At 33.7% G+C, this 16,958-nt stretch overlaps 1 protein-coding gene across 1 annotated transcript in view; it reads left to right on the forward strand.

Moving 5' to 3' along the window:
* LOC115444960 (facilitated trehalose transporter Tret1) overlaps positions 1-9,181 on the forward strand; it is a 28,845-nt gene extending 19,664 nt beyond the window's left edge. The window contains exons 2-4 of the mRNA XM_030170974.2: positions 3,161-3,301; positions 4,740-4,996; positions 6,116-9,181. Coding sequence (XP_030026834.2) covers positions 3,161-3,301; positions 4,740-4,996; positions 6,116-7,084 — 1,367 coding nt within the window. The 3' untranslated portion in view covers positions 7,085-9,181. The remainder of the gene's footprint in view (positions 1-3,160; positions 3,302-4,739; positions 4,997-6,115) is intronic.
* Positions 9,182-16,958: the final 7,777 nt, after the last annotated feature.

Here is a 16,958-nt window from a genome sequence, read left to right on the forward strand (position 1 = left end):
CCTCCAATACCTCCTGCACTGTAAATGTGGGAAGGTCGTCTCAATCATTTACCATCAAGTGACCCAAATTTTTCCTTTGCTGGCTTGATATAAAAATGTTGCTACATAAAATTGTAGTTCTGGGGTTTACGTCCTAATAAAATGCATTAGGAAGTTTACATGTTTATCGTAAACGGCTCTTTGCGGAAATTCCCTACTTAACTTAATACCAGATAAGAAAATGTTTAATATAACTAAACAATAAACAATTCAAACACACTCCGATTACAGACAATGATTACCTATTATTCTATTTCATTAATTATAATTATTTACACTTGAAGTTTAAGCATCAAAGGCACATTTTCAATAAATAGCAACTGAACCTATTATTGTTCTTTCCTCGGTTTTAGTAAAACTTGAAAGTTTACTACGTAATATAAGATCATAATATTTTTAATAAAATAAATTATCTCCATAAAGAAGAGAGGTGTATGAAATATGAATGTTGTAGGGGCAAAAGATGTATTTTACGATGACATGTAATAATAGTGTCTGCCTACCCCCACGGAATGAACACGTGAGTGATTATATCAACATTGTGACCTTTAAAATCTGTACCTACTCTACTGTAGCGGTCCGTTCGTCTTCGCATAATTATTTGTTCACGCTTGGACGAAAACTGTATAGTCACTTCCGTGTAATACGACAGAACCATTTTTCTTGTGACAATATTGTTAAAGTTACTTTAAACCATATTTCATTAAAATGCGGTTCATATTCAAACAGGAAGTATTAGTCATCTATTATATTTCAGTAGTCATTGTGCTTTAGAATGATGGTATGGAATATTTTAGGGGGACAATTTATCAACTCAATGACCGTCAATAGATGTAAAATGCTATTTAACATTGCTCACGAATTGGTTACTTCTGGAGCTTTTCTAACATAAACATATATAACTATTCTAAAATTACGTTAATTACGGACATGATTATAAAAGTATATCACTGAAAACAATTTAATAATAACGACGACTTTATAATAAAAGTATATAGTTAATAATTCAAATAAGGAAAACCAATCAGTCACTGTATCAAAAAACGTTGATGTATTTTCAAAGCCATTTAATCTTCAAGATACGGCACGAGTCTCCGGTTCATTTATCTATCGAGAATACACGTACCAGCACGCACGTGAGATGACAAACATATTTAGTAATATTTCTTTTTGCACTACCGATGTTATCTTAGATATGTGGGTCACGATCCTGTCTGAGTTCTGTATAGGCTCTCCTAGTGTTTGCTCCGCGCAAATATTCGAGCCTACAGCAAATATCGTCTTTCTATGTGCTCTTAAACGCCTACCAGTATTCGAGGAACCGCTTTCATCACTTTCATGATTTTTATCGGAAAAATATTTTTAGTTCTAATGGAATACCGCTATGACGTACTGTTGTGTTTCTCAACATTTTGAATTCTCCTTAATATAAAATTGTTATCGAGGAATTCTGTCAAAAGTAATTTTATTATAACGTATTTAATATTCACATAAAGTAAACCAAATCTTGTCGAATTTTCAATGAATGAGTGAGATGATCATTGTAACATCAGTGAAGTTGCACCTTAAGCTGCGAAGTACACGTAAAATAATACAGTCACTTATGTTGTAATTTAATTAATCTACTTCAAGAATAATATCCAAATCCACCGAATAAGCTTTCATGTGAAGTTCGAACTGTTGACATATTTTTTACCACTGATGTCAGTTTGTACTCAATTTGTCCCTTGAGCGAAAATCGACCGAAAAATGTCAGAGTAAGTAACCCTATTCCACGACAGGAACTGAATATGCTTTTAATTCACCACTGGCGCTAAAATAAACCAGTAACATCATTAACCACAGGTCACTTTGGTCTTTATTATGATAACTTAGCATTTTGGAGAAAATCGATTCCACTATGGAGAAATTTTTCAATTTCCACTATAGACAATTTCCTTTTAGATTACCATTGATACTTGGAAGTCAATACAAATTAGTTCTCGGTATTCATATTCTACTCTGATATCCACGATGTGGTCCATTTCAATCGCAAACTTCGATGAATATTCAAAAAATTTGGGAATCAAGTCTCCTAAAGTTCATATAAAAGTTCAAAAGCAATGTGAAACAAAATACTGTTGGAGTTTTTAAAATAGCAACATTAATTGATTTAATCATAATAAACCTACAGGATTATCAACTAGAGATTTTTAGTTTTTTTATTTTTGAAGAGACATCAGGGTTCGGAAAAAAACAAATCAGGTTATTAACTATTCCACAATATAGTTGTTGTATTTCAGTAGATATTACATCATAGGTACAGCAAGTATGCCGAATGGTAACATTCGTCGAAATATATCAACTTTACTACGCCAGCAATAACTATGCTCAAAATCGCAGAGAACGAAGTATTAGGGATGAGTCATGAGACTAAAATTTTCTACCGTAAATTAATTGAAGTCTACTAGTTACTACTATTATTATTAACGCGAAAATTGATTAAATTGGTTGGATGCTTAATACAAGTAAACCGTGGAATGGATTTAAGGCCCTCCCGTGAGCAGAGCAACAGCCTTGAGTGTTCATTCCATACATTTACGACGCACGAGAAACGGGCCAGAAAATGCAATAAATTACGAATAATTTCAAAACAAATGTAGGTCTTTTTGAATATTTTAACTTCTACAATGTTTCTTATTAAAGACGTCGACTAATCACGTGAATACTACCCTAACGGAAATTATTAATACAAATGAAAGTAATGCATAAAAATGTTTATGCTGTATGGTGATGTAAAAATATTTTACATCACCATACAGCATTTTGCATTCTTTTAACCGTGTCTGGCATTTCGATATGTCCGTCGTCAATTGAACAAGACAAAAAAACAGTTCCAATTTAAATCCAGTTATAAATCATTCACGTAGTGTCTCGCTGGTGAATCAACAATACGCCGCCAGTGCATTGAATTTTAAAACGATAATTTATAAACAAATGGTGCTTCTAAATGGCTTCTCTTTCATTACTATGTACTATGAATTAAAGCAATCTACATGCAAAGCGAGGGTTCCGTGCAAACTCGATCATGTGATATTGTAATTATTAAATGGCTCTAATGTATATATTTATTGATTTTCAGCTACCTTGATCACGGCGGCGGCCGGCACCACGGTAGGATGGACGTCACCCACCCTGCCCATTCTAAGAGGAAAAGATTCACCAATAGTGACATCAGCGGACCAAGGCTCATGGATCACTTCTATTATGATCCTTTGTTCAGGTAATGAAGGATGTTCATGATTGGTATTTTGATAACAGACATGAGTAAAATTATAAACATTCTAAAATTGGAATTAACTATTTAATATTTCGATTTAAAATTACATTAGTTATCGAATTATGTCATGTTTTATTATTTTAATTTCTCCCGATGTTGTGAATACTGCAGTTTCATGGTCACGGGGCGCACTTTAACCATCCGCCCCGTGATAAACTCCGGAAACTAGTTTTTTTTCGATATCTAACATTCGCGCAAACATAATATTTTATCTAATCGCTATTTATTCTATTGTAAATTTAAATGCATATTTATATCAAAATGCAAAAATAACACTATCTATTGCGCTGTCATACCTAAACCACTGAACCGATTTCGATAAAATTTGGTATAGGGATAATTTGAGACCTTCGGAAGGGCACAGAGTACTTTTTATCTTGGGAAGGTATTTAACGAGTTATTGTCCTGGAAAAACTCATTCACGCGGACAGAGTTGCGAGCAAAAGCTAGTTCATAAATATGACGCAAGATTCAAGTGATAAAGTGACACCGCTCACCAGATTTTTATTGGCAAAATAATATTAAGCCGGACCTATTGTGGTACAAGTTCATTATATTAATATCGTAAAATTAATTCCATTGCGAAAACATAGTTTATACATTAAATAGTAGGTTTTAGGTATATTTAAAAATTAAATAATTTTATTGTTTTTCAATTACTAGTGGTTAATTGTTTATGTCACGTAATTATAATACCTAATTAATATCCGCCATTAGTTATAATAATTCTTAGACGTCGCGTCATAGAAAAAAATACTTAAAAGAATGTAATATCAGTTGGAAAAGTCTTTACAATAGTTTCGCTTCTACAAATAGACACTACTTATATACTTTATAAAATACTGCCATAGTTACCACCGTGAAACTAACGAAATTATTTCCTAAATATCACTTATACAGTGTTTAGCCTTAACAAGTTATAAAATTTACAAAATTAATTAATATCATTGCACCGTACCGTAACTAGGCTAACAATTTATAATGGTACAACAATCCTAAGATTTATTTCAATGGATACAAGTCAATTCTTTTGCTATAAAAATGTAGGCTTTAGTAAAGAACGGTACTTTTTTGTACCTATTTCTCTTTCAATTTATGTCATGGCCTTTAATGAGAATTATAATAAGCAGATATATTTTCCCTATATTTATTTTGATGTAAGATAAGGTATTGTGTACAAAAAAAGTAAAGGTTTTTGTTAATATTCAAACACTACGTTGTATTAGAGACATTCTTTCTCTTCCTCTTTCCCTCTCTCCCTCCCGATTTCTCTGCTTCCCTCTCTCTACATCTGCGTTCCAAATGGCAACGGTCATTATTCCTTATTTTCGTTTTCCACGATATGTTATGGTTATTAAAACAATACACATGTGTTTTTCAGCGGCCAGCCCAATCCCCGCCTCATACCTCGCAGATAGGATCGGAAGAAAGAAGACCCTTCTGTTGGCGTCAGTTCCATATATCATAGGCTGGATACTGGTGATGCTTGCCGGGAATGTCCCGACCATTTACGCTTCACGGCTGATCTCCGGACTAGGGTATGGGATAGCCTACACTACAGCGCCAATGTACCTTGGAGAAATTGCCTCTGACGAAGTAAGAGGTGCCATGGCTACTCTTATCACAGTGATGTCAAAGGTCAGTCTTATATAACTCTTCTAGACGAGTTTAACGTTTAGATCAAACGCATTAAATTGACGGGTAGAATTTTAAATAAACAAACTCATATCATGCCTTTATCCACGAAGGGTTAGACGGAAGTGCAAACCAGGCACCCATTTTTCGTTGGTGTATATGTGTGTTCCGTCCCATGATGTGATAGGATGTGAGTATGTCTCCATATCGGACACAAATTCCAGACTCTGAACTGCTACTGAGCAGGAAAACCCAATATTAATTTGCTCGACCCATATTCCAACTGAAGACGGAAGAATACATAGAGAGGATGTTGAATTTTATATCCAAACGGTCGGCTTTGATAATAATATGCATCTACTACCTTCTCTTATAGTTTATTGGCTGACATTATTGACTATAAAAATCAGGTCAATCAACATATTATGCGAAATGTGACTTACGAGACTTACCAAATTACGAGAATGTTCTAATTTATTTTGGTGAACGACGAGCTGATTACAAAGTTAGTTGTTTCACATGTTTTGATCACGTGTTATTCGATAAAGTTCTAGTATAATGTGACCATTATGAAATTTACAACTCATATTGAAACAAGTCCCACCAAATGAATGTCAGGTGTGTTTGAATATCAATAGATGGAAGGAATTAGACACGTCCAAATGATGCAATTCTATAATATGCTAATTTATTTTTATACCGCGGTTGCCGTACTTTAAGTATAAGATGGATTGAATAAAAGAAACTCGAATAGATATATCAATAACGCTTACGAACAACGTATTTTTCGCCAAGTTCTATTTTAGTCTTCGTCGCAAAACGAGACAAGCTTATGTCACTTCGGAACGAATTTCTATAAAACTCTTATTTCCACTTACATACGAATGTTATTTTAATTTACCGATCGTTGATGTATTTTTAAAATGAACACTTATATTATACTTACAGTTACAATTTTGTAATTGCACATAATTTATATTATTATTTACTTGTCGTGGTTTAATCTAAATGATTGAAAACATTAGTAAAATTAACTGTTACATTTATTTTAAAGTGATTTCGAATCTTAAAGTCGAAGAAAACAGCAATTTTAATAATTTTTCATTCTTATTTACGTTTCAGTTAGGAATCTTGTCGCAGTATTGCATCGGGCCTTACGTGTCGATGTTGGGGCTCGCTAGTTTCAACATCGCGATACCGATCCTGTTTGTGGTGACGTTCAGCACAATGCCAGAGTCACCGTATTATTACATCAAGTCTGGCCAAAAAGAGGAAGCCGAAGCGTCGTTGAAGAAACTACGCGGCAAGAAATACGCTAGAGAAGAATTAGAAAGTATGGTGAATTTAGTATCAGAAAATATGAAGGAGAAAAGTAGATGGAAAGACTTAATAGCAGTCGGAGGGAATAAAAGAGGACTGATCATATTAATGGGTATATACTTTACACAGCAGTTCTGCGGCAGCACTGCTATCATATCGTACGCCCAAGAAATATTTAGTGCCGCCGAAGGTGGTTTGGGGGAGAAAGAGTCGTGCATACTGTTTGGGACAGTACAGCTACTAACATCTGCGATATCTTCACAACTAGTTGATAGATTAGGACGTAAACCTTTACTGCTAATATCCTCTTGCGGAGTTGGCCTAGCCAATGTAATAATAGGTGCTTATTTCTATATGAAACATTTAGACAGTGAATATATTGTAAGCATAAAATTCATTCCTATTGTTGTGATACCTATATTTATATTTTCGTATACTATAGGATTAGCAACAGTGCCTTTCGCTATAACATCGGAGATATTCCCTACGAATATCAAGTCGAAAGCCACGTGCGTGATACAAATATTTGTGGCTTTGTTCACATTTGCAGTAACTAAACTGTATCAAGTAGTTGCCGATAACTTGGGACACTACGTCGCGTTTTGGGGTTTCAGCGCTCTGTCCATCGCTGGTGTGATATTCATTTTAGTATTGCTTCCGGAAACAAAGGGTCAATCATTTGCCGCCATACAGGATAAATTGTATAAAAACAAAAAAGTTGTTTACGAAAAAGATGAAGATCAAATGGCTAGAGTAAAAATAACTTTGTGACAGACTCATTCACGCGGGAAATGTTTTTATAAATAATAGAAAACATTTTATACGAAGTATTTTGATACAGCTTTACTCTTGAATGCGTGAAATAAATTTCACCTACTTAATTTTTCCGTCCTTACATTTTTGCTGACATTCCGTTTGATATTGGAGGGAGAATTACAAGTTATGAGAATATCGCTAAACTTAGATAAATCGCGTTTCACGAATATTGAATTTATTGTAAGAACCGCTCTCTTCTATCTTTATATTGATATATATGCATACACAACAACTATTATAGTACGTTTATAACACTCTTCTTAATGTACTCAAACTTCTTGGCACTGGTTGTCGTGAATTGAATTTGGAATGAGAAAATGTATGCATGTAGTTCATAGTAATTCATCTCGGCATTTTAACCTGAATAACCCTTTCTATGCGCCACTATATTTCGTCCGCCAAATAATTATATATTATATAATAGTTATGTGAACGTTGTGTTTGTCGGTCCACAATTATTAAAAAAGATTTTGTCGCTATGAAATGTAATACATCATTTGGGAACAATTTTAATACGACAGTATGACAGCGTCACAGAAAGGGTTAAAAATTTGCCTAAAAATATATTTTTTTCCATTACGTTTTTATAAATTCTCTGAAATTCTATTTTATTTGAGGACATTCATTTTCCCATACTAATAATCTTAATATGTAACATACCGCATACAGTTCCAAAGCGTTAGATTTTATATTTATTAAGTTCTATGCTCGAATGAGAATTTCCGTATTTATATTAACTAATTAAAACGTATTCTTTAAAAAATTATAATGGTGGTAAGTTTAGTTGTTAAGCAAACAACGTATTAATTAGGCTTCAAAAGTTTCACATTGTTAAGACGTAATATATTGGGTTATCAAAAAAAATGGTGATGTGAATGGTATAATTTTACTTTTTTTTAATAAGCCTGGGCGTCTTTGATAATTTCATGAAGATTGTAAATTTATAAAATCATTAAAACATTTCATATTACTAACTAAAGGAAATAGAATTAACCGCGCGAAACGACTTAATCAAGAATACTTATACGTTAATATATCTTTAGAAATAATATTTGTACGTCAATCACTACAGAATTTATATCCTATATCGGATTTACAAAGTACTTCATCTTTAGATAAACAACAGATAAGATTCAAGCCTCAGTTACTTTTAGGCTTTTAAAAACCTCTACATATGTAATATTGGTGCTTGTTTCAAACAGACACTAAGTATCAAATACGATATTAAAATTAAAACAACTTGGTTTCTGTATTTTTTTAACATCGTCGTTATGTAATACTTCAGTAGCAACACAGTTGCAATAATATATTTTAATATAATGAGCCCACAGAATACAAATATAGTTGAACAGGAAGTAATCGACGTCCGCATAATGGGTTAATTTGAATATTTTTTATAAGATTGTTACATGTTTGTAAAGATATTAAGCTACGATAATAGAATTAGTTGAAGGTATTTTAAAACGTTTAAGTACAAAGACTAGCTTCTAAGCTTATTAATTTAAATGATGTAATTTTTCAGTTGCAAACAAGTGCAAATTATTTTGTATGATTACTTATATAATGCACATTTTCCTGCGAATTCATAGTTTACTCTTACATAAAATCAAGCAGTCTCATAATCCTTTTATATCGAATATTCTAATGTGTTGAAAGTACACACACAAAAGTAGCTGAACAAATTCAAAACTTCAAATCGCCTATAGACGTTCAGTTTAATTGAATCAATCATTTAAATTGCCTGAAAAAAAAAAAACTTTATTTCAAATTTATGCGAAAAGGATATCGGTACACAAAAGGGTATAGGCAATAATATGAAGATTTGAATTTGTTTAGCTACTTATGCGGGTAACTGCTTTCAGCTAAGTATATATACGATTGTATGCACTGCACTTAATTATAATAAGAAATTAACAGTAGCTGTATGAAGTTTACTAATTGTCTAAACATGACAGCGCTTTAGTTCTAAAATTAGAAATTTACAGCGAAATTAGAAATTAAAGTAATAAGGTGCTTCCACGCAACGAATCAAAGTGCCCTTAATTTACAAAATTTAATAAAATGTTCATACGTAAGTGTTATCAGTAAAATATTAATAAAATAAGAATTTGAATATGTATAGAATCTCTTACTGGATAAGAGCAAATGTGATTTCACGTAATACTTAAAAAGTACTTACTTGTTAATAATGTTACTTTAAAATATATTTATAATAATGTAATAGATAACATTTATAGTGAATTCTATAATAACTTTTCTACATGGTTATATAATTTCAAACGTATTCTGAAACTTGTTACGTGTAAAATGCAATCTCCATTGCCAAACATTGCATTTTTTATATATGTGCGCGGCAAAGGGACGCCACTGCACCTGATGGTAAGTGGAGTGGGGTCCAATAGAAGGTGACTGACGAGAAATCGGACATTGGAATCGGATATACACAGGCTGATCCCGGAACGCGACACTTGCGTGGGCCACTATGGCGGTTTTAACACCTTATGCATATTGGTCGCTATACGGGCGGATATAAAATATATCCTACCAACAAAATCTTTTCTACATTATGCCTTTACTATATTATATCCTTTACTAATTATCCAGTAACCTTTGCACATTTTTAATGCTGATTTAAACTAAAGCAAAGTTTGTAATGAAGTAATTATTGTGAGTAATTTTTTTTTCCAATTTGCGATTGTGATACGAACAAAACAGATAAGTTTATTGTAAGTGAACTTTACCCGGCTTCTCGCAAGGTCGCTAATGCCCACGCATTACGTTGTTGGCCCGCGTAACAATGCATTTATAGTTTGAGTTCGTTAAGTACGTACATAATTATATAATCATTTTTCAAGTGATAGCCAATGCAATAATAACCCTGTTTAAACTATAGCTAAGGTTGATTTTTCAATCGTTAGATGAAATACAACATAAATTTTAAAATGCTTATTGTGTGAATAAAATAGTTCATTTGTTCACTTGTACATTCAGTCATTTGATAGAAAACATTTAACAATCTAATACTGAAAAATCAGCCCTAAACCAGATACTGCATTTAGTGAGTTGTGAACACAAACACAGGAATATAGTTATGTTCTGTGATTGTGATGTTGTTACATTCCGAATACCCGTGGATTTGCGTGCTATTTGTAAATAAATTGTACTAAATCATTGTTGATCACAATCGGAATGCGAAATTCTGCCACTTCATGAATTTAATTACCATACCAGTTATTAAATTTTATTGTTTTATGGATTGTTTTATTTTATTAATTCCCCTATAAAAAATTATACTGTGGTTTCGGGACCGTTGTTTCATCCGTGGTCAAGTAAAGTTAAGGGTCTTTTTATACTGGCGCATTGTAAGCGAATTAACAGCAAGGCGCGCTCGTCCAGTGTAATAACATAACATTTGACTGGATATACAGTTTTTTGGGAGGGTATCGGAGCCCGCAGTCAACACCGAAAAGCTACGAATGGGATAATAGAGTCCCCCGGCTTAGCAACTGCACTAGAGGAAAGTTGGAAGGCGATAGCTGGGAAAGTAGTGGGGGGGGAAGAATAAAGAAACCTCTAAGGATGGGAGGAGGGGAGAAGGCCAGGAAAAGTTTGAGAACCCTTATAGGCCTCAATGTGAATTGGCAATCATGAAGTATACACACTTAACTGTGGCCTTAGGCCGCAACAAATGTCCCCCTGTGCGTGGACGTACATTCGATGAGGAGAGAATTGCCTCGAGCAGTCTTGGCCACAGGTGAAACAACGGCCCCTTAATGTTCAGTATTAATCGAATAAATAACCTAAAATATTATACTTTGAAAAAGATAAAATACTAATATTGGTTACTAAATAATATTAGTAACCAATATTATTATTTTTGCCCCTGTACTAATATATAAATTTGCATGCTGTGGTCTCCTATAATTGAAGAGGCACGTCACATTGTTAATTATACCAATATTACGACATTGTATTTATTATATGTCGTGTATCCCTTGTTGGAGGTCCTTAAATAAATAAAAATAAAATAAAAAAAAAACTTGTACAAAACCAGTAAAGATGTCAAATTATTAGTGCGAGTGACAACTGTGACTAATAATTTGACATAATAATTTGACGGTCAGGTACTCTGTTTATACGTAACCACGTATAAACAGAGTACCTGACCGTTTGACAATCAATGTTCAACTACTATGGTTAGAATATGCAAGTTTTACTATAGTTTAATATTTTGTTTACTAAGGGTAAATGTATTCGTTACCGGACAATGTTCAGCTAACTGTTAAGAGGTCACTATAGGTAAGTCTAGAAATGGTAACTAGGTAATCTAGGCTAGTTTGAGGAATTGTATATACTTTCTAGTTACAGCAATATATTGAATCCGTACAGTGGGTTGATTCTCAGTAAAGCGGTCGATGATCAATGAATGACAAGTCTAAAAGATAACGCTCAATCATCCTTATTGTGAAATATTCGCGCACGTATAATCAATCGACGCTCTTCTGGTATTTTCCTCCGAGTTTTTATTTTATCTCTTAATTAATTTCTAGTAGGTACACTTAAGAACGCAATGCCCAGTAGTTACTGTACCAGTGCCGTTGCAATAGTTATAATGTCCTTCAAAACAATATTGCGGTTTTCGTACACTACTACTTGGCAGAAGTCATGTCATGTCAGTCCTGGATTTGTAAATATGCCGTATAGACCGCAGCCTATGGGCGGAAGCCTCTTAGGGGCAGCATATTTCAGGGGACGCTCACTCGATTTAATTAATCATTCGTTTATTTAACGTTAGTGCGTTCCATAATACAAACGAATGGAAAATTATTAGGTATTTTAAAAACCTACATACATACATAAATCTGCCTATATGGGGCGATAGAAATAAAGTGGCCTTCACTCACAAAAACAATAAATTCGGCACTCGTCATAGTCAGTACTCCCGCATTCATGTTGCAAGTAGTCGCGCATACGAGAGACCGACAGGAAAACTGTTGTTGTCATCTAACTCGGTGTTTTAACAACAGTTTTCCAAACTCGAATATCAACGACCTTTGTGGACAAAGAACCCAAGACGCCCAGATTTAAAACCGATTTCAAAAATAGCGAGTAACTTAAAAAATCTCTAACTTGAAATAAACCGAGAAATGTGAACATTTGAAAATGCAACGTATTTTCTGATATCTTTAGTTACAGTTTGATGCTGAATGGCAACCTTACCTACAAACATTAATTAGTTTCTATACATTATCTTAATAATTCTAGAATCAAATGACTTATATTCTTTCGAATAGTAATAAATACAAGTCACAGACGCCGTAATCATTTTGGACTGCTTGCCGATAGCTGAAATATAATATTCATCCTATCTTTTTACCTAACACCCACATTTTACTATCAAACAACATTCATAAGCTTCTCTTCACTATTTACACACCTTTTTCCACATCAAGGTGAAATGGTCCAACCCACAAAACTACCAAAACGATACGTGTATTTATTAAACTAATAAAATGAATATTGAAGATATTGTCAACATCGATTAAAAATCAACAGAGCTGTTGGAAAATTCTTGAAGCAGTGATAGGTGTTATCGCTGTGATGTTTGTTGTTTACGTGTAAGTGGTTTTAAATAAACACAAATATTGAATGACGCATCATGGGGATTATTGAAATGCATTTCCACACTTATGTTTTTAGCCTGACCCAATAATACACGTGATAGAAAGCATGATGCAACCAAAAGTGGGGTCTCTAAAGTTTCTTATTAATCGCAGTTGCAATGACATAATGCAGTCAAAGGTAAGGTCAGTTAAGTGTCTCGTTAATCTGTTATATTTAATACCAGAGAATAATTTAGTACATTGACTTACCTTGAATGCGACGTCAACGCACGGATTTTTGTACAGCTTCACCCTTGTATAAATGAACATAACGTTCGAAATATATCATGTTTGCTACCTTGGCGATGTATGCAGATATAAATTTCTTATTTTATTTAATGCTAGGTGTTTCCTCCTACAAATGACCCTAAAGCACTGGACGACACCAGTGCCATCTATTTCAAACGAAGATAAAAATAAATGTGAATACATTAGCGGGATAATAAGTAGCCTATGTATTAATCCATGTGTCAAATTTCATCCAAATCCGTTCAATTGTTACTGCGTTTACTTCCAACGTACATACAAAATTTCAAACATTTTCACAAACCTTCGCATTTATATTAGTAAGATATATGGATTAGCTATCGTTACTTCTATACACAATTCTTTAGGCCTTAATTTATGGCGTCTGTACATGCCACAGCACTTAAAGATAATTATAAATTATTATCACTTTTACCAATAAAATTTCCAAGATTATAATTTTATTTCGTCATGTTGATCGTAATTCGTCATAGTGATTAGGTTTCAATGGACTCCATATGGCAAACGAGCCTTGTCGATGTACTACGAGTCTTTCTAGACTCTTCCACGAGTCTATTACCATTATAATAAATACAATTTTACCAAACCCTGTATTATATACTACCCTCTGCTGAGTACGGACCTCCTCTACTACTAAGAGGTTTTAAGCATTGCTCCACCACGCTGGCCTAGTACGGATTAGCAGACTGGATCTACCTTCGAAATTCTTTTTGGAGAATTCTTTGGTTCCTACGTAGGTTTCCTTACGTGTTTTTCTTGACCGTTAAGGCGAAGGATAGTTGAAAAACAATACACACATAACTTCGAAAAGTTAGAGGTGCCTGGAGTTTTGAAACTACGGACATCCGTCTCGGTAGACTGTTCCACTCCTTACTAGAACTAGCTATCATGGCTTCATAAGCGTAACTAGAATCGTTTTCCCCTTGGAAAATAACTCTAGTAAACTCGAGGACCCTTATCCTAAGCTAAATTTGGTTGCTTTAAACAATTATAGTCATAGTGGACTGCCTGAAAATGCTGTGGACGCCAAGCAATTCTGGGATGGAACCACCGGACCCTCATCTATATTTGCCTATAAATGGCCTCACCATATTACGTTACATACATAACACATCTCTATACCTTAAGGGTAGACAGAGACAATGGATTGCCCCTTTACTCGATTCTGACTCATTACCATCGTCGTTTTGAAGCTTTTGTTAACAATGACTACCTTGTCCTGATGACAACATTGGCATCAAAATTAAATTATCACTTAATAAGACGTAGTTTACGTGTAACCCATTTACTGATATCTCTATTGGGTTAATTTCAAGATATCTCTTGCAACACGTTCTTGACCCTCCGCAACAGGTCTTTAGACGTAGTTTTTTATCGACTTCACTAAACATAAAATCAGTGCAGAGCACTAATTGCAATAGAATAACTTAAAATAAGTTAATGCCGTTTTACACTGATACAATTGAATTACGTAAAACATTTAAATACAATCAATTTTCAATTAGTTCTCTGAGCTTCGAGTTCGAGTATCTGAAGTGAAGAATTTAAATTAAATATAAAAGAAGTTTGGAAAACGATGTAGGAAAGACGAATTAGACACTATATACCTTTGATCTGTCGTAACTTTCTCAGACATCATAAGATCCACTATGAAGAAAACGGAAGTAAGGTAAAGGAAAGTTTATATTCAATTGTAAATGAAAGTAATATTGACTTTTATAAAAATGGAACATTTTCAATATCCTTAACTGATAATCACATCGATATAAATAATCATATACCTACAGAAGCTTTGAACTGCTTAGTAATTATTGTTTATCGTATTTTTATTTGCATCCATGAACTAATATGAAACAGATTTAGTCGGTGATTGCATCGCTTGTCTTTTTGGTGAAACGGAAAATGTAGGGATTTCTAAAGTCTCCCTAAGGGCCACGCTATGAAGTTGCGGACTGAGCGGCACTGCGAGCGAGAGAGACAGATACATCAAGAAAAAGAAGAAATTCCTGACAGAGCAGTATGGATAGCGCACCCTGCCCCATGCCGCACCGCTTGCTGCTTAGCCTATTTTCGTGGCGCTGAGTCCTATACGACGAAGTCTCAACAGAATTTGTATAGATTCCTATATATTATCAAAAACATCGTCTATGCCATGAAGAATTTACAGTTAGCTTCATATTTTAGTTCCAATTCCCAGCACTTTAAGGATTCGACTACGCGTTCCTTGATTCCTTACAGAGATCCGTTATTATAACGATCGGGACATCTTGAAATAATTTATATAGAAAAACTTATAAACTAAATTACTGAATGTATATACCTATTAATATGTGAGAAAAAACTTTGTGAATATTATTCGAACTGAGACAGTGGCGAAGGGTGAAATTTTTAAAAGGTAACCCGAATCAAAAAAAAATGCGTTAGTTAACATATCGCTACCAATTTGATAGAAAACAAAAACTAAGATAAACGAAAATAAACCTTAAAGGGAAGCCGGTAGGAATCGAGTTGTATGGACGCTTCACCACTGCTGAGAAGTATGTAAGCACAGTTTAACTTTATATAGAAAAGGAGTAAAATAAAATTGATGTCTAATATATCTTAAATTTTCTTTAATTCGACGGTAGAGTTTTGGCCATTCCACGACTATTATATTTATGAACAAGTCTATTTATGCAAATTTACGTTTTATTCCTTTGCAGATATTTATATTCCATGCCTATTTTCAAGGTGCCAAATATTTCCATACCGAATTGCGTTACATTTTTAAGCTACAGACGTATTCAAATTATTAACGTATTTAATATTTTATCTTTGTCAATAACAAAAAAAAATATTAAGCAATAAGTTCATCTATCAAAATTAACGTAGCAAAGTTACAAATTACAGAAACTGATGAGTTGTTTATTTCTATAGTCCCTTAAAATAACCTATCACTAAGTGAAATTATCTTTTACACTAACACGACCCAGTTATAATTTTACAACAGTAAATAACAAATATGTCAACAGATTCAGATTCTGTCTAGTAATCACTCACTTCCTAACACTTATCAGGTAATTATACAAACATCGAGGGTAAACAAATCTTCCTATTACTCAACTGATATTGTGTCCGTTGCGTTCATTAACTAAACCGGCATGACACCAACAGATATGATACAAACAGGTTTACATAAACATCCTTTTTAAATACTTCACTGGGAAATCAAACAAGAATAAACATTTCATACCGGTGTAATAACACTGCTGGATTTACTTTAATGATTAAATTGTTATGAATTACTTAAACGTCAATACTTAATACACCTAATACTTATAGATTGTCTGACGCCGATGCCGCATAGAACGTCCAATGTTATACACGATGTTTTGCGCTTGGTTTTCCTAGTTTTCTTCATGTCATACGTAAGCGTTATCCTGGTAATCTTTGAGGTAAGTACACGAATTTCATTGGTCAGTATTAGTCTTAGATAACATTATATTTACGAGATCTAGGGTAGGCAGTCAGTTTGTTAGAGTAAGACTAAATAATAAATTAATAATTAGGTATCAAGGTTTTTTGATGGATCCAGGATTCTGCCTATATAATAAGTTTTGGGTATGCTCTTTCATCTACTTACATCTGATGCTATCATCACGATACACCTATGTGTATCGTGTGGGTGGGGCTGTGTGTGTAAGTTGGTACGTCTATTCAGGGCATGCACTGTTATTACGGACAGTAACCAGCGTATATTGACTAGGCATTATGAGACTTAACATTTTATTTCTCAGGGTGATGACACGTAGTACTTTGTTATTCAAAGTTCTATATAGGCGGTCATATCGCTTACCGTCAGTCGAGCGGCATGTTCGTCTTGTCAATAAATTGCAATATAAAAATTCTACACCTACCTT

The sequence above is a fragment of the Manduca sexta genome, chromosome 25 (assembly GCF_014839805.1).
Source record: "Manduca sexta isolate Smith_Timp_Sample1 chromosome 25, JHU_Msex_v1.0, whole genome shotgun sequence".
Lineage (NCBI taxonomy): Eukaryota > Metazoa > Arthropoda > Insecta > Lepidoptera > Sphingidae > Manduca > Manduca sexta.